The sequence below is a fragment of the Martes martes genome, assembly GCF_963455335.1.
Source record: "Martes martes genome assembly, chromosome: 10".
NCBI lineage: Eukaryota > Metazoa > Chordata > Mammalia > Carnivora > Mustelidae > Martes > Martes martes.
Window position 1 is genome coordinate 56645075 of NC_137898.1, and position 22502 is coordinate 56667576.

At 37.0% G+C, this 22502-nt stretch overlaps 2 protein-coding genes across 2 annotated transcripts; one reads left to right on the forward strand and one right to left on the reverse strand.

Annotated features, from left to right (window-relative positions):
- Positions 1-6443: 6443 nt before the first annotated feature.
- On the reverse strand, positions 6444-7420 carry LOC308350011 (olfactory receptor 52D1-like; the record flags this gene model as incomplete). Its single annotated transcript, XM_080815013.1, is given in 2 exon segments — positions 6444-7402; positions 7405-7420. Coding segments are annotated over 2 exon segments (975 nt in total).
- Positions 7421-18270: 10850 nt separating this feature from the next.
- Positions 18271-19206, forward strand: LOC308350125 (olfactory receptor 52E2-like; the record flags this gene model as incomplete). The annotated part of the gene is made up of 1 exon (XM_080815129.1): positions 18271-19206. The coding sequence occupies one exon, from the start codon at positions 18271-18273 to the stop codon at positions 19204-19206; it is 936 nt and encodes a 311-aa protein (XP_080671255.1).
- Between the last annotated feature and the right edge of the window lie 3296 nt (positions 19207-22502).

The window sequence follows — 22502 nt, forward strand, 5'->3', positions numbered from 1 at the left end:
CTCTTGTAAAGAATCAAATTAAGGAAAGGAGCAGCACTGGTTGTCTTTGTTCAGAATGGAAAAAGAACTTTCGGAAGTTATGCAGACCCCTCTCAGGGAAGACCTGTGAGCCTCCTTCCCAAACCCAGAAAATGGAAGGCGAGACCCATGTCAAATGCACGAATAAAAGTGTCTTACAATTTTCCATTGTATGGAAATAATTCAGATTTCCCATGTGGAAGAGAACAAACACTTTGTTCTGCTTTCGTTAGAACTGAACACATCACATTCTGTGTCAGCATCATTTTGAAGCAAAACCTACCCTCCAAAAAGAAGACACCACACGCATAATAATAATAAAACCCATAAATTCCCTTATATCCTAATTTAAACAAAGATAGTACATTGCCCTTATTATGTTGGTTCCCAAAACAATGGATGATGAAACACTTCCCATATGCCTGGCCTCCCTCTCAGAAAGAATGTTATTTTTGACTCTACTATGTTAATGTTGTAAGACATGAAATTGATCCTGTGACTATGATAATTATGTGAGAAAAGTAGAGATTTTCTACCATGAACAGAATTGTAAAAACTTGGTAATCTTTAAAAATTCATAGTCTTTTTCTGTTTTAAAGTGACATTATGTTGCTTTTTGATGGATGAATATTTATAGAGTCTAGTTTATTGATCTGTCTTTTCAAACAAACAATTATTTTTCAAGCAGTTCTGTTTCTGTGTCTTGTGACACTTCACAGAGGATTTCTCTCTCATGGAAAGCAGGAAATTTTAGCGATGTTCCAAGTCCAGCATTAACCAAGTGTGTACTTGTTTACTTCTGTGCCATATGACATTATTCAGTGTTCTCTAGTTCTAGGTGGTATTATTGACATTATTAGTAGAAAGAAGTCAGGAGAAATTTGTTTGTAAATTTTGACCAATAAAACTAAATTTTTAGCTATACTTTTACTGAAGGATTTCTCAGGTCTTTCAACTAACAAATATTCATTTGAAACTTTAAGATGATATTGGCTTCAGATTGCTCCTTTGACCAAAATATGACACTAATATTCCATAGCATGAACTTTAGAAAAAATAATCCTACTTACATTTATTATAATAGAAGAAATGCTATCATGAATTCTTAGAGGGAGTTTGTATTAATTAACATTACATCCTGAATTTGAAGCAGTCAGTTATGCTGTATAATTTATAAGCACAAGTGGCTGTTCTTGGAACCCTGTTGCGACCCTGAACTCAACCCCTATCTATGTATTTATTCTACTTATGAAGTGGATTTTAATGATGTGGCCTCAATTGTATCTTCAATGATTTGGTTAGAGTTCAATCTGTTTATATGTGTTTTGGCTAGTTTTTGGAAAATTGGTACTTAGCCTTTAAATAGCTAAATCCACCAATGTAGTCACCTGGGCCTGAAGTCTGTGTTAGAAGGTTCTAAGTACAGATTCAACTTATTCCATAGGTAAAGGACTATTCAGGTCATTGAATTCTTCATGCTTTTGCTTTGAATATCTTCAGTGAATGTATCACATTTCTCTAACTTTACCTTGTGTTCAGGGTGTGGCTGATGAGTTAGGTTTTTCTTGATGTCTACCCCCTGTCAATGTTAGATCTTCTCTTTGTTCCTGTGCTGCAATAAGGCCACCTTCCATGTTTTGCACACTCCCTCAGGTGTAGAGCACTGTTACTTGTTCCTCAAACTCTGCTAATCTGGTGGTAAGAGCCAGAGGACATTAAATACCATCTGGGTTGGTTTAGCGTGTCTTAGACAGGTAGTATGTTCCTGAGTCTTGAAAATGAAATGTCCTCAATGATTCTTCCCCTCACCTAGCACTGTGGGACATGTCTAAGGAACTTGTCTCACCCTGGGTTATAGACTTTGTTTTTGCTCATTTGGCTCAGCAGCAATGGGTCTCCACTTGTGCTCTTCCTCCCAGTGAAGGCTTTTATTCCTTAGGGAAGAAAACCTGGGTGAAGGGTCCTTCCTATCTTACAGTGACTACTATTCCCCTCCACCAGGCCTGGTCCATGCTGAAGGTCTAGTCATGCACTCAGACTGTCTTATGAGTACCAGTCTAGGTCTAGGGAGAAAAATCTGAGTAAGTATGAATTCCCCTTTGTGTCATATATACATCACTCCCAGATATTATGTATTTTCATATAGGTTTATACTCAGCTGTGAATAATTTGGTTTAAATTTTAACAAATACTTCCTTATCCATTCATCCGTTGAAGGGCATCTTGGTTCTTTCCACAGTTTGGTGACCATGGCCATTGCTGCTAAGAACATTGGGGTATAGATGGCCCTTCTTTTCACTACATCTGTATCTTTGGGGTAAATACCCAGTAGTGCAATTGCAGGGTCATAGGGAAGCTCTATTTTTAATTTCTTAAGGAATCTCCACACTGTTCTCCAAATTGGCTGCACCAACTTGCATTCCCACCAACAGTGTAAGAAGTTTCCCCTTTCTCCACATCTTCTCCAACACATGTTGTTTCCTGTCTTGCTAATTTTGGCCATTCTAACTGGTGTAAGTTGATATCTCAATGTGGTTTTAATTTGAATCTCCCTGATGGCTAGTGATAATGAACATTTTTTCATGTGTCTGATAGCCATTTGTATATATGGAAGATGTGGTCCATAATATGGAGTATTATGCCTTCCTCAGAAAGCATACTTTCTGACTTTTGTATCAACCTGGATGGGACTGGAAGAGATTATGCTGAGTGAAATAAATCAAGCAGAGACAGTCAATTATCATATGGTTTCACTTATTTGTGGAGCGTAAGAAATAACACGGAGGATGTGGTGTGATGGAGAGGACAAGGGAGTTGAGGGAAATTGGAGGGGGAGATGAACCATGAGAGACTATGTACTCTGAAAAACAATCTGAGGGTTTTGAAGGGGTGGGAGGTAGGAGGTTGGGGGAGCCTGGTGGTGGGTATTATGGAGGGTACGTATTGCATGGAGCACTGGGTGTGGTGCATAAACAATGAATTCTGTTACACTGAAAAGAAATTAAATTTAAAAAAATTAACAAATTCTTTATCGTGGCTTATACAGTATCTGACACATGCCGCTGGTAAGTACAGGATCATGTTCCATCTCTTTTTGGAGTTACCTATCTTTCCTTAAATTTTAGATTATTCACACTGTTATTTGAACTTTCTGACAGGTCCAAGAAAATTGTGAGTTTTTTTTTTTATTATTATTCTCCACATAGTTTTTTTGTCATAATGTTTTAAGTGACATTCTTTCCAACCTTTTGTATTTGAAGTAAGAACTATAAAACTCTGTAGGAATTTTAACTCATGCCACATTCTCTGAGTAGAATATCTGTGTGTTTATTCTCAGCATCCTACAACTGTGGCATGGACATTGGGTCACTGAATTATAAATATGCAGAACGAATGATGAAAAGTAAATGAGATTTTTTTATGGGATGCACCACCGACATTTTAATCTAATAGTTTTAGAAAGGGCTTAAGCAATATGTATTTTTAAGATGGCTCAAGCCTAAATTTTGAAAACTATCATTCTAGAAAGTTGAAACTTGCTTAATAATCAAATTGGGTGATTGTTAGATGGAGAAAATGGGATAAACCTTAGAAAGTGAAATGAATGCAGAATTGGCTAATGCAAAACTGGATACCACTCTAATGTCCAACACACACACACACACACACACACCACATGCTCCACACACAACACACACTCCACACACTGCCTACTTAAGTTGACCTAATCCACAGGAAGTTTGCTAAGTTGCCTACCTGATGTTCCTGATGTCCTATCTTCTGGAACTGTTCTTGACTTTCTTATAATCCCTAGCCTAGGCTGATTATATATCTCCTTTCTAATTCTATTTTAGCAGTTGTCACATTGATATATCAGAGTGTAAATATTAATATGTAACTAAGTATAGAGTAGTGGTTGAGAATATAAACCTGGTGTAAAACTTCCTAGGTTCAAATTCTGCCTCCATTTTTAACCATCTCTATGACTATGAGAAAGTCAACTGATTTCTCTATTTCTCAGTTTCCTTATTTTTAAAATGTAGATATTAATCCTAAAAATCATTTTTAGTTTGCATGAGAATCAACCCATTAATTGGTTGATGTATATAAAGAACTCAGGGCTGACTATGGGAATGCACATATTATAAAAGTGTTACACATTATTATACTGAAAGTAAATGTTTATTATGTCTGAATCAACTATATCAGACTATTGAAACAAAATATTTCTAGCCAATTCTTTATGTTCATGTATTATAAAGCCCATCCTTTTTTTTTACCCTTATTCACTATGTGCTAAGGAAAAGCTCTACATTTGAAAATTCAGTAGGAATAAATTGAATGAGTGTAATTAAGACTCTTCTCCCTGTGTCCCTCCCACCCCAACATACGCAGTTCCTGGTAGTGAGACTTTCTAAGGCAGTCCTGTGTTCTCTGGTGCTCCTCCATGTAGTAAGTCTTCATGTTCTCCTTAGGACTATATGCCTAACTCTGGGGTTTAGTTAAAGTGTTCACTACTCTTGTACCTCACTTGGTCCTCTAGAATAGACTTTGTTACTAAGAAAGATGATATTTTCAATTCACATCTTCCATGTCTTTCTTCAATCTCAATCTTTTTAGGAATCATATGGAAAGAAAGGATACATTGATTCTGTGCACCTCTCAGACTCTGAAACTGTTTACATACTTTGCTTTAGTCATTCCTATATCCCCAGTGAATTCTGTTCCACAAGTAAACACTAGCTAAATGGATCTAAATTGAGTGTGGTTATGAAGAATGCAATGACCAGTAGCAACAATTATGACAGCTCACCTATGAGAAGCTGTGTTCCTAGGAGTCCCATTGAGTGATCTGGCTGCATATGGAACCATTGTGAGATTATAAGAAAATTATGGCGTTAGAGCTAGACAGACTTCTAATCCTAGCACCTCTAAACTAGCCATTGAATGAGTTTGTCGAGTTTACTTATCATGGGAGTATTTATGTTAATTTATTCTACAATATATTGTGAAGGTTATGTATTAAAATCCACAATAAAGAGATTAGAATGTAGGGGTGCCTGGGTGGCTCAGTGGGTTAAGCCTCTGCCTTTGGCTCAGGTCATGATCCCAGGGTCCTGGGATCGAGCCCCACATCGGGCTCCCTGCTTGGCAGGGAGCCTGCTTCCCCCTCCCTCTCTGCCTGCCTCTCTGCCTACTTGTGATCTCTCTCTGTCAAATAAATAAATAAAATCTTAAAAAAAAAAAGAGAGAGATTAGAATGTAGTAAATGCTTAACAAATGTTGATTCTCTTCACAATTCAGCTTGAAAGATGAAGTACTTGACTGAAATACTCCCTCTGTGGTCAACTAATGTCTCTGTTCCCCAACTTACACAGCCAACAGCTCAGTTTTAGCTGCATTTAAGAATCACCTACAGGACCTTAAAACATGGATGCCTGAACACTATCTCCACCCTACTTTTCCTTCCCTAGAGTTTCATTTAAACAGAATCACAGGTATGTAATCTTTTCTCCCTTGCATAATACCTGTGAAATTGACCCATGTGAAACTACAGAACACCCAAGAAATCAATAGGATCTAATGACAGTCAGACAGAAAAGATAATTACCTACAAATCAATGACAATTTGGCCAACAACAGTTTTCTTCAAAGTAATAATAGATTCTAGAAGACTGTAGGATAATGTCTTCAAAAAACTAAGGAAATGTTATAACTGGAGAATGGAACGTGTAGCTGAAAGGTATTATCATGAAGACGTAAAGAACTCATTAAATACAGAACACCGAAGTTAGCATCAAAAACTTTCATTAAGAATGTGGTGAAGGGGCGCCTGGGTGGCTCAGTTGGTTAAGCGACTGCGTTCAACTCAGGTAATGATCCTGGAGTCCTGGGATCGAGTCCCGCATTGGGCTCCCAGCTCCACAGGGAGTCTGCTTCTCCCTCTGACCTTCTCCTCACTCAAGCTCTCTCTCAAATAAATAAATAAAATATTAAAAAAAAAGAAAGTGGTGAGGTATGTACTTGAGAAAGAAGGACATTTAGTTAAGAAATATGACTGGGGCAAAAAAAAAAAAAAGAAAATTTGTAAATCTGGTAGTAAGTCTTAACTGGTAAACCAAAGATAGGTAATTATATATCATGTTAATTTTAAATATCTCTTGTTTTTAGCCACAGATGATTCTAAATTTTGTTTGCTTGTTTTTTGTATTTTAGGAAATAACATTCCAATATTGTAGTAAAGAGTCATACTCAATAATACGTAATTATTGTTACCACATAAAATATATTTTTATGGATGAATTACTTCCCACAGAAAAACCCATGCCCTCTGACCATTAAAAGAGGAGCCTCATGAAGAAGTCATTCATTCTAAGATAGATGATATTTGTTCATATATTACTCATCAACCCAAAAGACATAACTCAAGGCTTTGAAAAACTGAAAAATTTAAGGAATCTGTCCCTTATCTTCTTGGTCCTTACCCCATAGATAATAGGGTTCACCATGGGTGGGACCAGAAGATAGATGTTGGCCACAAATATATGGACATGGGGAGCCACATGGTACCCAAACCTGTGGGTGAGAAAAGAGAAGAAGGCTGGAGTATAAGACACTAAAATGACACAGATATGGGAACCACAGGTGCCCAAGGTCTTGAGTCGGGCCTCCTTGGATGGGAGGTGGAAGACAGTGTGAAGTATGAGAACATAAGAACAAATGATTAATATGAAGTCTACCCCACCAGTAAGGAAGGCAACAATGAGGCTGTAGGCTTTACGGATTCTCGTCTCAGCACAGGCAATCTTGATGAGGGCCATGAACTCACAGTAGGTGTGGGAAATGATATTGGTTCTGCAGTAGGGAAGCCAACGCAGCAGGAAGGGGTGAGGACTGAGAAGTGCTATGCCCCGGAGTACTATACCTAGGCCCATCCCCCTGATCACAGCATGTGTCAGAATAGCTGAATGTCTTAATGGGTTACAAATGGCTACATAACGGTCAAAAGCCATGGCCAGGAAGAAGCCAGATTCCATGGTGGAACAAGAGTGAATCAGGAAAACTTGAGTGAGGCAGGCTTCAAAACGAATCTCTCCATCATGGAACCAGAAAAGACTAAGCAGTTTTGGTACAGCTGTGGTACACACAATAAGGTCAGCCAGAGCCAGCATGCAGAGGAAGAGGTACATTGGCTCATGGAGGCTGGTGTCTGTCTTGATGATAAACAGAAGAGAACAGTTTCCCAGGAGGGCCAAAAGGTAGACCATACAAAAGGGGATGGAGATCCAGATGTGGGCAGTCTCCAACCCAGGAATGCCAATGAGAATGAAGGTTGATGGATGGACATTGGTCTTATTGTATGCTGACATAACAGGTGTCACAATTTTAGCTTTCTCTTCATGAATTTTTCTCTACACCAAGTAAAAATAATAGCTTACAAATTTTCAAACCTTTGATGAGTTAAGTCAACCAAAATGCAGAGAATTGTAGATCAGGGAGTCATTACAATATCTATCAATATTTATAAATTATTTCACCATCATATCTGACTGTCAGATCTTATTTCACAGTTGTAATTTGTAATATGGCTGATCTGTAGATGCCAAATGAGGGAAAATACGCAGGTACCAAAAATCGGAGCTAAATGTATGAAAATCCAGTCTTCTATCCACTGAGAAGAAAATAACACCAACTGAAATCTAAAAAATGTGTAAGACTCTCAGGTGTATAATTCAGTGATTCAGTATTTACATACAATACTTATACTACATTGTATGTTAACTAACTGGAATTTAAATAAAACCTAAAAAATAAGGTAAACACAAGTGTAGATGCACAGTGGAATAGCTGTATGCTTAATCATAGAAACTTCACTGTATGTAATGAATATCTCCTTCAACTAACTTCTTTCATTAAGATACATGTATTTGTAAAAATTTACGTAGAATCATATGGGAAAATGTGTAAGAGTCATGGGTTTGCAGGACATAGAAACAGTTGTAAGACATAGATTACACAGAGAGAAGGAATGACAGGAAGCTTTGAATAGAAAATGTACCTTTAGAAAAATATTTTAGTCATCCTAGTCTGGGACATGCAAAGATGCCAGGTTATAGGGTGTAGCATTGAGAATGAAATGCCAAAGTTCGGAGGATGTGTAGCTTGCTTTTGAATGACCAGAAGGAGGTTATTCACATCAACCTGGAACTCAATCGGCGTGATGACAAGAGTGGGGCTGATAACAGTGTGTCAGGAAGTGAACACCTCATTGCATTGTTTGTGACTCTCCGTTGGTGACACCTTTGTGTTTACTTTTGATTTCACAGGCAAGAATTACAAAAATGTGATTATATCCACTAATATAAATTTCCTTCACTTCCTTACACGCATCTAGTTAGTCAAATTACTCTATGACTGGCTTTCCACTGGCTCCCTTTATAGGCTAATTCATCCAAACTTACCCTTGTGACCTTTCCTTTCCTCTGCACACTTCTCTTGCATTGGCCGACCCCTTCTCCACCCCATGTTTGTGATTTGCTGATGACACTTCTTCCATTTCTTAAGATTAGTAGAACATTTTGAAAGCCACACTGGTCCCATAATAAACAGATCTTTTTCCTTTCTTCTTCTTAGAAGCACAATTGACACCATTCCACGGACACTCCTTTTACCACTATTATAGACAGTTGAAGATTAAAGAGTGTTGTGATCAGGAAAAGTAATCCTTAAGCCAGTATCCACTGAAGCTGGGATTGGAATATGTATAGCACACTGGGCATCAGTCTGGAGTGAGAGTGATGACATGTGTTTTGCTCTTACTCTGTTGAAGTTTCATACCCAGAGTTTCTGCTTGCTGGGGTTATTTGGCATTCCAGAGCCTTAGAGGTGGATATTCTCTTTTGAATACAAATACAGCAGGATAGGTGGGTCAAGGAACCATGGGACATTTATGTAATGACATTTCTGTCTGAAGCATGCTATGAGTTGGGACAGAAGATAAATCCAGGGCAACCAATCCATTGGGGAGTTATATAATAATGTAATAGTTAAACATTTTTAAATCCTTGATGTGAGTCAGTTCTTTTCCTGAAAACATTCCATGTATTAACTCATAAATATTATTAGGTTTATTAGAGTGGAGGGGGAGTGGGAAGGATGGGGTCCCTGGGTGATGGACATTGGGAAGGGTACATGTTATAGTGAGTGCTATGTATTGCGTAAGACTGATGAATCACAGACCTGTACCCCTGAAACAAATAATATGTTATATGTCAATAATAAAAAAATGAATTTTATGTCCATTTTAAAATGAGAATAATTTAAGTAACTTCTATAATTTTAAATAGCTGGTAAATGATAGACCCTTTTCTAGCCACACACACTGATTCTAAAGACCTTATTCTTTTTGTTTGTTTGTTTGCTTAAGAATTTATTGGTTTATCCGAGAGAGAGAGAGATCACAAGCAGAGGAGGGGCAGAGGGAGAAGCAGGCTTCCTGCTAGGTAGGGACCCTGATGTGGGACTCGATCCCAGGACCCTGGGATCATAACCTGAGCCAAAAGCAGACGCTTAACCAATTGAGCCACCTGGGTGCCCCTAAAGCCCTTATTCTTAACTGTAGTGATAAAAACTGCCCTAAGAATGTGACAGTCTATTTGCAGTTGTGCATATAAGAAGAAGAGGAGGACTTGTTCTGTACCTAACAATAAAGAAAACCATCACCATTAATTTGATTACGAATACTGTTCAAAAGTCCCCAACTATTATATTCCATAAAGGAACTGGTCCAAATCCAAGGCTTTCTCTTCTTAACTAACCCTCCTGCACTTTCAACAGATGACCTCTCAGCGGGAAAATTAACCTCTCAACCTCAGAGACAAAATTAACATTTGCCACCAGACAGGTTTGCACAAGCAGGGGAGCGGCAGGTGGAGGGAGAGGGAGAACCAGGTTCCCCACTCAACAGAGAGCCTGATGTGGGGCTTGATCCCAGGATTCTGGGATCATGACCCGAGCTGAAGGAAGATACTTAACTGACTGAACCACCAAGGCACCCCTCTCCTTTATTTGTAATTTATTTATTATGTTTATGTACATGTAACACATTGAGCTAGTACATTTTCACAGACTCTCCTTCCTTCATCCTGAAATGAAACTTCATGTCCTTTTACCCATATTTGTAATTCCATCAACATTCTTATCTTTCTCATGCACTTTTCCTTCATTTCTTCTACTTGCTCTATGCCATTACAAAATTGAAACATATTTTACTGACAGAAAACATGTGGACAGGTGTGCCTGGGTGGCTCCGTTAGTTGAACATTTAACTCTTGATTTTGGTTCAGGTTATGACCTCAGGGTCCTGAGATGGACTCCCAGGTCAGGCTCCATGCTCAGTGGAGAGTCTGCTGGAGATTCTCTCCCTCTCCCTCTATTCCTTCACCTCTTGTCTCACTTTCTTTCTCAAAATAAACAAATAAATATTAAAAAAAAAAAGAAACTCTGTGGACAGATTATGTAGAGCAAACATTCACACTGAAGTAAATGCAAATGTTCAATCACATAGGCTTATTCTTACTGGAAATCAGGAAATTACAAATTAAATGAATAGATACAATTCATACAGTATTATATTTTTAACCAACAGAATTTCAAGATGGATGATGATAAGCATTAATGAGGTTTGGGTTAAAGTGTGATTCTTATGCCCAATTGATTAGAGAGAATTACTCTTGGAGGAAAATTGCATAGTATTTTTCTCATTAAAAAGAAAGTTCTGGGCAGAGCAATTTAACTACTTGCCATTTAGGGAATAATGTTCACAAATACATATGGAAGTATATACAGTAATTCTCATTGTAAAAGTGCCTGTGATAGAATTAATAGTGAATCATTCAAAATGTCCATCAATAAAGTAATACTGAGCTTACAAATCTGTGTTATCTCTATATTATAAAAGAGCTTAGAATAAGTAAGGAATATTTATATAAACTGACATTCAAATTAAAAAAAGAAACAAAAGTTTGATTTTTCCATTAACATTGACAAATTATGCAAAAATTAAGAGCATACTGTATGTGCATACATGCACATTTATAATGCAAATTTTATAAACATAAGAACTACCTTAAAAGTGTACATAGCCAATGGAGGAGAGATCTAAAATGTGGAGTGTATGGAAAGAGGTATAGACTGTATAATTGAGCTGTATCTGTAAAGCTTGACATTTTTAAACAGTGCCAATATATTTTACATATTCATGTATTACATGTATAGTTAAGGCAAGTAAATAAATAATGCCATTACAAATGTTATTTACCAGAAAATAGTACAAACCAAAAAATTACAAAGAAAATGTGGCCTTCCATGTCTTATAAAATATTAGCAAACTTTCTAACCTCTTGAAATATGTTGTCTATATCTCTCTGCATATAGAGAACTGGTCACCTACTCAATTCATGAAGGTAGTAACCTGTGTCTTTGTTTGTTATGGCATTTCTTCACACATGCAAACCCTAGGCAACCTAGTTAGCGTTGAAGATTCTGCTCACATATCAGCTCTTGAGAGAAAATTTTTCTAGGAACTTTGGACCTTCATGGATATCCATCCTCAAGTGTTCCACTGACATGTGTACTTACCTATCTTCTATATCTTCTCATATTGCATTTTATATATCTGCATGTTTTTCTCCTTTATTATATTGCAAGTTCTTACTTGGCAGAAGCCATGTATTCTCATATATCCATTTGTTCCAGTGAATGAATAAAAAGAGGAAAGGAGAAGACAAAGGAGTGTTCTTAATTTTCTGGTAAATAATTTCAGCATAAATTTAAGACAACCAGGGGAATCACTATAAATTTATTATAATCCACACTATCTCCAACACTACAGTGCATTAATAGTTTTTCTGATTCTAATATAAAATCTTTAAGACATACCCAGGGATTAGCTTCTAGCAAAATCAAATTCTCTCAGCATTTGATTCCTTGTCTGACTACACAGCATGGAAAACAGGAGGGACTGGAAGGGGAAAAAAACCTCACATCTGCTTTTGGGGAGGAATAAAATGGAAAAAGAAAACCCTGTAACGTTTTTGGGCTAAATTCTACACCCCTATTCATCCCTTTACAAAAATACAATAGATCAACATGAACTGGCATATATTAGGTACATATAGTATTTATATTGCAGACTTTACCAGGTGTTCTGGGAGGATGAGGATGAGCACCTTGGTCTGAGGAAGACTTTCCTTCTCTCAAGACTTTTAAGGTTTCTAGATGAGCCCAGTTATAGACATGTCTGCTGATTTCTAAGGCTCTCATGGGCATAGAGTGGGGACGGTCCCCCACCTGTCAAGAAACCACTGGGGGTTAAATTTGAGTTCAGAACTCAGGTTCTAGGTCTTTAGAGCTAACCTTTTAGTAACAGGGGAATCCCAGAAGGGTGAGGGGAAGGCAGGAGAGTTTTTTCTGAACCGTCTCTGGGGCCTTCCTCTCAGCAGGATTGATTGAGTCTCAGAATTGATTGTTCTTAAATATATCAAGTGTATGTATGAAGTAAGGATAGATAAGTGTCTAGTTCCTTCATTTTAAACAATGCCTTTTTATCTTTATTTTTATTTTTTTTAAATTTTATTTATTTATTTGACAGAGAGAGGGAGAGAGCACAAGAAGGGGAGCGGCAGGCAGAGGGAGAGGGAGAACCAGGTTCCCCACTCAACAGAGCCTGACGCCGGGCTTGATCCCAGGATTCTGGGATCATGACCCGAGCTGAAGGAAGATACTTAACTGACTGAACCACCAAGGCACCCCTCTCCTTTATTTGTAATATAGGAAAATATAAATTAAAAAAACAAACAACCATAATGTCACTTTGATATTTGGTTTATTTTATTCCATGATTTTCATATTCATATAATTTAGAATATTTAAATCATATTAGACTTTAACATTTATTTTATTTATTTATTTAATATTTTATTTATTTGACAGAGAGAGAGAGAGATCACAGGTAGGCAGAGAGAGAGGAGGAAGCAGGCTCCATGCTGAGCCAAGAGCCTGATGTGGAGCTCGATCCCAGGACCCTGAGGTCATGACCTGAGCCGAAGGCAGAGGCTTTAACCCACTGAGCCACCAAGGCACCCCAGACTTTAACATTTTATCTCATAGTCTAAATTTCATATTGTGACATGTACTGCATTTTTTCATAATTCATCAGAATAAATTTCACAGAGAATTTAATTATGTGAAATTAATCAAAATGGGATTTTGATGAAAGTTGAGTTGCATCTAAACATTACTGTGGACAATGTGACATCTTTAAACATGCAATCCTTTCAGCCATCTAGATTTATTGTGTTTTTACATGCATTCCAGCCTCCTTTGAGAGCTTCGAACAGTTTTTAAGTCATTTTGGGTCAATCTCACCAATATTTAAATTGTAGAAGTTGGAATTCTATCATATTATTTTTACATTTATTTATATGCTTTATGTATGATTTGAGTATGAATCTTATATATACACAGTGGGGCTCTATCATATGTGAATTCCATATTTACTAGTTTGCTTACTCCATAAGATTTATTTGTAACCCCAAATAAATTCTCATGGCACTTCAGCAGTCACTTGCCAGCGTGCAAAGAGATGTGAAAAATTTGAATTGCCAGACAATCACATTCTCAGCTGAGGCTAAACAAAGTGAGATTCTGACTTCTCATTTCAGCTATAAACAAGCATTTTTACATTCAATTTAAGGCCAGGTTTTTCTTATTTTTTTCTGCTTTTTGTTGATTCCACTGTTTAACATGGCCCTCCAGGATAGTGCTGAAGTGCAACACAGTAAATAAATATCTTGTTATTTATTCATGGAGTGTATTGCAGTTAAATAATACTTTTCTAGTGTTCCTAAGTGCAAGATGGTTGTATTATACTTTATGGAAAAAATAACCATGTTGGATAAACTTCATTCAGGTGTGAGTTAAAACAATGTTGCTTGTGATTCAAAGTTAATGAATCAAAAATAAGATACACCCAGACAAAGGAAGAGGAAGTTCATCTCTATATGAAGCCACTCTGGAGAGTCCTAAAGTAACATTTGTAGCATGTGATATAAATATGGAAAAGATGAAAAAGAGGAAAATTTGTGGAGTCATGAGATGACAACTAATAAAAAGTGCAATGGACAACATTGTGGTGAGCTCAAAGATGGTTACAGTTATATCACCTGGGGTCAGAGAAAAAAAAAATCAAGCTCTTGTTGGATAGCACTGGGTTTGCTAGTACATTTCAAAAAGCAACGAGGGATATACAATATTAAATTTAGAGTCAAGGCAGATTCTGCTAATTAGGAGGCTGCAGAAGAGATTTTAAAGTGCCTACAAGTGTACAGGAAAAGGATTATGTAGAAATCAGGTTTTCAACACTAATGAGACTCTCTTGTATACAGATGTTGGTGAATGAAACACAAGTGGCCTCCAAAGGTCCTGGCTTTCGATCATTTAAAGGCTGCACGATTAATCATAAGAGCCATGACCAACCTGTAAGAACTATGTATTACAGAAGTGTCTCTCACAGAAAAACACACATTAAAAAAGTTATGTATTGATTGTTTGACAAAGATGTTGTGCACTTCCCCTAAGAGCAAAGGCACCAAATTTCCTAATTCGGTGTTCAAGGTGAACTTTATAGAACACAGCTACTGAAGATAGTGAGGAATTCAGGGACCGAGGGAAGCTCTCCTGGGGCAGAACTGTGCCAGGCTCGGGTAGAGGGGATGTGGGTAAAATCAAACTTTTCTTCGTATCCTTTTCAATTTGTCTTTTCTTATATGTACTACCAGGGTCCTGTAATCTCTCGTCCAAATTCTGGAACTCTCATAAAGGCCTTTCCATCCATCAGTGCTTGTTAAATCTGTGTTTTTGTACTGGGAGGCGTACTGGGTCCTCCTGTCATCTTGCTGACCTAAATCTCACTCCACTGCCTTCATTTCTTTCCAAGCCAGGGACCCCTAGTGGTTCTCTCTTTTTGAATCAGGATTAGACACCAGAATCCTCAGAGACTTTGTGTCTTTTACCAAACTGGCTCCAGGGAATGTCCTGTTGCAAGCTCCTCCCAGGTAAAGAGCAGCGCCCTCATAAAGACTGAGTGGGTGAGGATTCCATGCTGGTGCTCAGTCTGGTGAGTCTTCCCCATCTCCCAGCTCACGGAGCATCCTTACTTCACAGTGAGGGGTGAAGGGAAAGAAGGCGGATAGGGGAAGAAGAGAGGAGACACGGGAAAAGTGTGGGGCAAAGAAGACTAAGACTGGTGCTTAGAGGAGTAGGATCATGTTAGGAAAAGCTATCCAATCCTAGTGAAAGCATTTGGATTTTAGCCTGAATCCAGTCAATGTGCATTTTAAAAATCAGTCTGCTCAAAGATATCTAAGGAGTGATGGACATCCAGTCTCTTTGGAACATGCTTCAAAGTGCTTTAAAAAATTATCAGTTTAAATCTAACAACATACTTAAGGTTTTTATCATATTACCTCTATTTTATGATGAAAATATATTATGATGAAAGGTACTTGTTATTTATTTTCCTTTGATTACAGAGTGAGTAATATATGAAGCTGGGTTTCAACACAGTTGGTCGGACTGTAGAGCTCTTGCTTTAAAGCAATGTAAAGTACTGTGCTGTAATCAACCTCCCAAAGGATCCCATTAGGATGGAGATAAATGTAAAGATTTTAAAGATATTGAAAAAGTAGAATCAGCATTTTTGCTTGTTTGTTTGTTTTGTTTTTATGTGTGAAAGAGAAGGAGGGTGGTTTTCAGACTTTTTTCTTTTTTCAATTTTTTTTTAAATTTTAGAGATAATTGACATAGGACATTATATTAGTTTCAGTTATACAACATCATGTATAATTGGTAAATGATCACCACAGTAAGTCTGGTTAATATCCATCCCCAAACAGCGTTAATCAGATTTTTGATCTAGTGAGTTCACCAAGTGGTAATGATATAAGCCAGACAACTACAGAATTTCATTGCTGTCTATGTCTTCTGACTATTTCTACTAGGCTATTTATATCACAGCCTCTCTACTTCGGTACTGAGGCCTCATGGTAGATTATAATTATCTGAGTTGAGAAAAACACTAATTTGTTTGTCTCACTATTTTATTCTATTTTTTTTTTTAGATTTTTATTTATTTATTTATTTATTTGACAGACAGAGATCACAAGTAGGCAGAGAGGCAGGCAGAGAGAGGGGGGGAAGCAAAGCAGACTCCCTGCTGAGCAGAGAGCCTGATGTGGGGCATGATCCCAGGACACTGGGATCATGACCTGGGCCCAGGGCAGAGGCTTTAACCCACTGAGCCACCCAGGTGCCCCATCCCACTATTTTATTCTTAAACAAAGAACATAATACCATCTGTCTCTCTATCAGTTTGAGGATGAACTCTATACTATGAGCTAAAGTAATTTTCTTCTTTACTGAGAATCTATTATGTACGGGTGTGATGAAAATAGCAAAGCATTGTTTTTATAGCTTTCCACAACTACTGTGTACATTCCTAATCTTCAGAGATGTTATTGAGGAGTACAAAAAAATTTTTAATAAAATAGTCTGCCATTGGCACTTCACCAATATTGATAAATCACAGAAAATTAAGCCCCCATAACTGAATTCTACCTTTTATCCTTGGGCAGGTCACATCATACCTTTTCAGACTATTCACTATTCCACTACCAGGCCAGAACATTATAGAAGAAAAACTTTATTTTTATGGTCATTTTGCAGTGTCTCCTACAAAAAATATCTGTTGTTTTCAACTTCCTTTCTTTTCTAATGTCTGCCCTTTCTTCCTAGGACTTCCAGCTTTCCCCATCCATATTGTATTACTCCTTCTAGTACTTGTTTATCACGGACATGACCCTCTTCTTTCTGGCTTCTTTCCCCTATTACAGTGTCTGGGAAAGAGCCTAGTTGTCTTACTGAAAGTGTGATCATCATTAGTAGTGCTCCCCTGGAATACTCCAATGAAACAAAATGATGAAAAGATGCTTTTCACTACGAAACAATTACATATAATGAATGAGCAAGTGATTTGAAAATACTATAACAAATGAAGTAAATAAGGTACGTAAAAATATATTACAGTTTGGGGAACTTTGAAAATGATAGATTCAGCTCACTCAGAATATGCTACCTAGTCTTTTCTTCAATATATTTGTCAGGTATCTTCAAGTCTTAAAATTATGACTCCCTCAGATTCATAATGAAAACACTGATATCTTTTATTCTGATGGATGTGAGTTTAAAAGAAATTATGTTTGTGTGACTGTGCGTGGACGAAGGGAAGCTGTGTGTGTCTGTCATGACTGAGGCATGAATTAGCTTTGCCTTACTATCCGTTCTTTCCATTTCAACTTTATGATTTCTTCTCTACTTTCTTTCTGTCCTTCTGTAATTATAAGCACTTGAAGCATTTGGTGAGTGTGTTAAACTATTTTCGGTTCAGACCCATATGTGAAAACATGGTAACTGTTTCTCTCCATGTGTTTATAAAGATCTGAGCTGATACTTGCTCAGGTTCTGACAACGTGGAAAGAGTCAGGACCTTAATGAATGGCAGTTGCTGCTGTTTTGATCAAATTTCTTCTTCTGTGAGAAGAATAATGAATGACTGCTAACTAATGGATTGATTTTAATCCCATAGACTTATTTTTAATAGTTTAGACTAATTTTAATGAGTCTGTGTTCACTAACACTTGCTACCTATCTTGTGTGTTAATACATATATGTTACCATCTAACCAAATAAAACCAACAGAAATAACTATTTACAGGGGCTGTCATACCCTTTCATATGCCAGAATGGAAAGTAAATTATATGGGTGATGATAGAAGGTAATTAATGAAGTAAGTAAGTATTAAGGCAAAACCTTAGCATGATTCTAGTGGTAAGACACTTACAAATTAAAAGATTGGGGTTGACGAAGATGAATATATTATGTAAGATGTTTATTGCAATCTACTGATTTACTTCTTCCAAAGGCTTCTTGCTGAGAATTCACTTCATATTTTTCTGTATGGATTTCTGTTTGTACATTTCTAATTATATGGATTAACTGAGGAAGAAAATGTACACAATTGTATGATGTTTTTGTTTTTCTTAGGTTTAAAACGTTGCAAAGTTTTATCCAGGGTCCCACAGATTAGCGAACACACATCTATAAGAACATGGACTTATGTATTACCTAGCAGGATGTCCCTTCCCAATGACACCCAGTTTCATCCTTCCTCCTTCTTATTGTTGGGGATCCCAGGACTGGAAAGAGTTCACATGTGGATTGGCTTTCCCTTTTGTGCTGTGTATGTGATTGCACTCTTAGGAAACCTCACAATTCTGTTTGTGATCCAGGCTGAGAACAGCCTACACCAACCTATGTTTTACTTCCTGGCCATGTTGGCTACTATTGATTTCGGTCTGTCCACAGCTACCATCCCCAAGATGCTCGGGATCTTCTGGTTTAGTCTCAGGGAGATACTCTTTGATGCTTGTCTCACTCAGATGTTTTTTATCCACAACTTCACTGGTATGGAGTCAGCAGTCCTGTTGGCAATGGCTTATGACCGCTACGTGGCCATCTGCAACCCACTCCGATATAGCACCATCCTCACCAACAAGGCTGTTTCTCTGATTGGTGTGGGTGTGTTAGTGAGATCGTTCATTTCTGTGATCCCATTTGTATTTCTTATCTTGCGATTGCCCTTCTGTGGGAATCATGTTATTCCCCATACCTACTGTGAACACATGGGTCTTGCTCGCCTCTCTTGTGCCAGCATCAAGATCAACATCATCTATGGATTGGGTGCTATTTCAATCCTAGTCTTTGACATCATAGCCATTGCCCTGTCTTATGTTCAGATACTCCGTGCTGTTTTCCGTCTTCCTTCCCGTGAAGCCCGACTCAAGTCCCTCAGCACATGTGGTTCTCATGTTTGTGTCATCCTTGCCTTCTATACACCCGCCCTCTTTTCCTTCATGACACATCGCTTTGGCCGAAATGTCCCCCGCTATATCCACATACTCCTGGCCAATCTCTACGTCATAGTGCCACCAATGCTCAACCCTGTCATATACGGAGTCAGGACCAAGCAGATCTATGACCGTGTGAAGAAAATATTATTGCAAACATAAAGAATTTAAAAGGAATAGCACCTAATGTATATGATATGGAACTTCTGAGCAGAGAAACACCTTGTTATATTAAGTAAATGTACTTGACAATAATGTTCATTTGGGGGGGTTCTATAAATAGTTTGATGAATTCAGAGAGTGAAAGCTTAAGCTTGGCTATCCAATTCGTATGGTAAGTGATGGCCCATCCATCTTTATATGTGATTTTTAATCTCTGGTGTCAGTAGAGGTAAAATAGAATTTACAGGGTGTGCTGCCTTTTTTGTGTGCTAGTGACCTTACCTCACTCACAGGCTTTCTGGATGATTCTTCTTCTTCTTCTTTTTTTTTTTATCTCTAGGCATCCTTGTCTCTTTCTCTCTTCTTATTTTGCATCCCCTTCTTATCTCTCTTTCATTTTCTTTTTCCCTCTCTTCAGAAATTAGTCATTTTCTTTCCATTATAAGAACTATATTGTGATATCCTGTGATTTCACCATAAATAGTGTAAACATCCAACATTTTGTAGATTGAGTCCTTATTTTGTGCAGAGAGAGGGAGCAAGGAAATGAATGGTGCTACAAAAAACTTCACCCTAAATTTTTCTGTAGAGTTTGTTACAAATACATTTCGGTTTTCATTGACCCAACTCTGATGTACACATAAAGGAAGATACTGCCTGCAGCCTGCGGACACTTCTTACTGTCACCTTGGTTCTATTGGTTTCCTAACTTACTTTTAGACTCATTTTGTAGATGTTTCCTTTGTCCTGTTTTTGCATATATGATTTTCACAGTAAACAGAACTTGAGTATATTCCTGGTTCTAACATTAATATATGTATTTCAATGATTCTCAATTCCTTTACTATCTAAATATAGTCATAGTTTTATTTCAAAGGATTAAGCATGAAGACTTAAATTATATGATGTTTAAGTCATCAGCATAGTGCCCTGGATGTTGGTTAGAGTAAATACAAAATAATTGTTAGTTGTTAGTATTACCATCATTATTTGTATTACTGTGCTTCATTTATTATTCTCACCCTTGACAACAGTGCTTCTATTAGAGCTGTTTATGGGTTTTATTTTAATAGCACCCTTGCAGAAAATACCCTGAAGCTGAAGTGACATAAATTACAATAAGTCTCAAATATAATATATACATTATATATGTACATTACACACACACACACACACACACACACACACACAAGATACTAATGCACAGCCAATTAGTTGACATTTTATAAAAACTTGGTTTTCTTAAAGTTATTTAAGGGAAATTTAAAAAATGCTCATTTCCCCTAAGTCCATCACAAATGACCTTTACATTATTCATGTATATATTCAGCAAATATGTCTCAGTCTTTAAAACAGAAATCTTTAATTTGGAAATAATTATTCATATCTTTTATTCTTCTCTTCCCCTGTGTATAACACAAGGGAACTAATTTCCACAATCTTGTATCATATCAGCTCATATTTATTAATCTCACTCATGTTCCTTTTCCTATCTGTAGCCTGATCTCTTGCACCAACCACATGATAACTCCTCTCTCTGAAGTACCTCTATTGCCAGCCAGCTCCAGTCTTCCAAACTAGCAAATTTTATTTTATAAATATCTTTCAGATATTTTATTTTCTGTTTCCAATAGTACCATCTTTACTTAGCATTTCTAGTGACCAGCATGTGATCTTAGGAATTTTGCTATGTTCCCCATGCCAGACATCCTCCTAACTTCAGGTTCCTAATCACAAGCAACATCCTTGGTTTTTGTTTTGTAGAGCTATGGCTATTCCTTGATAAACTCCTCTCTGATGCAAATACACCTACTTCCTATCACTTAGTGCCTTTCTCTCCCTCATTCACTGAGCAGTAATGGCACATCAATTTTCTGGTATTTGAACTTGTATTTTTAAAATCTACTATTCAAATAAAACCTTATTTCAGGGAAAGGTAAACATTGGTTCACACAGGAGTGAATTTTTACATATCTGCAAATTTTAAGGAAACTTCTCTCACACTGTTGAAGGTAGAGCAATACTTACTTTTCTTGGTTTACTTAGTTTTCTTGGCACTTATGATCTGTTCTCTTACAACTTGATATTATAATGACTTGTAGTGAGTGCATTTCATTTTCTCTCCTCCTGGGTCATAAAGAAATTGATCTTACTTTATGTATCCACTTAGTTATTCACAGGGTGAATCACTCATTTACTCAATAAATGTATGCTGAATGAATCAATCTAGGAAAGGATAAAATAACTTATGTGCTTGCTATTAATCATAGTATAAGAAAGCTGTCATTAGATGTATGTGGTGGTGTAAGCTACCATTGTGAAATTTTTTAAAAAAATGATATAACTGATATATTCAGTGAGAATATCATCTCCCAGTCAATGGTTTCCCTAGTGCATTACCATCCTAATAGAAACTATGGTAAGTAGTGTTCTTATATTTTTCTATGATTAAGTAGTGTAATTTCACGTCTATTTTTTATTCATGATGTTGAAGAATAAATTTTGACTTATTATTTCATAATATTAGAGTAAAATCTTTCCTTTCTTTGACGTCCATGTATTTCATCTCTTTAAGTATATTTTATGTTATTTTATTTTTGTGTTAAATTAATTTTTATTGACTTTTACTATCCAGCAAGGCTGTCATTCAGAATAAAAAGAGAGATATAGAACTTCCAGGACAGACAGAAACTGAAAAAATATGTGACCGCCAAGCCAGCCCTGCAAGAAATATTAAGGGGGATCCTTTAATTGAAGAGAGACCCCAAGAGTAACATAGACTAGAATGAAACAGAGACAATCTACAGAAACAGGGACTTTATAGCCAACTCAATGGCACTAGATTAATATCTTTTGATAGTTACTCTGAACGTAAGTGGGCTCAATGCTCGAAACAAAAGACACAGGGTACCATATTGGATAAAAAAGCAAGACCCATCCATATGTTGTCAAAAAACTCATTTTAGACCTAAAGCCACCTCCAGACTGAAAGTGAGGGGATGGAGAACAATTTATCATGCTAATGGACCTCAAAAGAAAGCTGGGATAGCAATCCTCATACGAGACAAAATAACTTCAATCCAAAGACTAATAAGAGATGAAGAAGGACATTATATCATACTTAAGGGGTATATTCAACAAGAATATCTAACAATATAAATATTTGTGTCCCAACATGGGAATAGTCAATTTTACAAACCAATTAGTAACCATAGTAAAGACACACATTGATAATAATACATAAATAGCTTCATGAATACATGAATGACTTCAACATTGCACTCATACCAATGGAC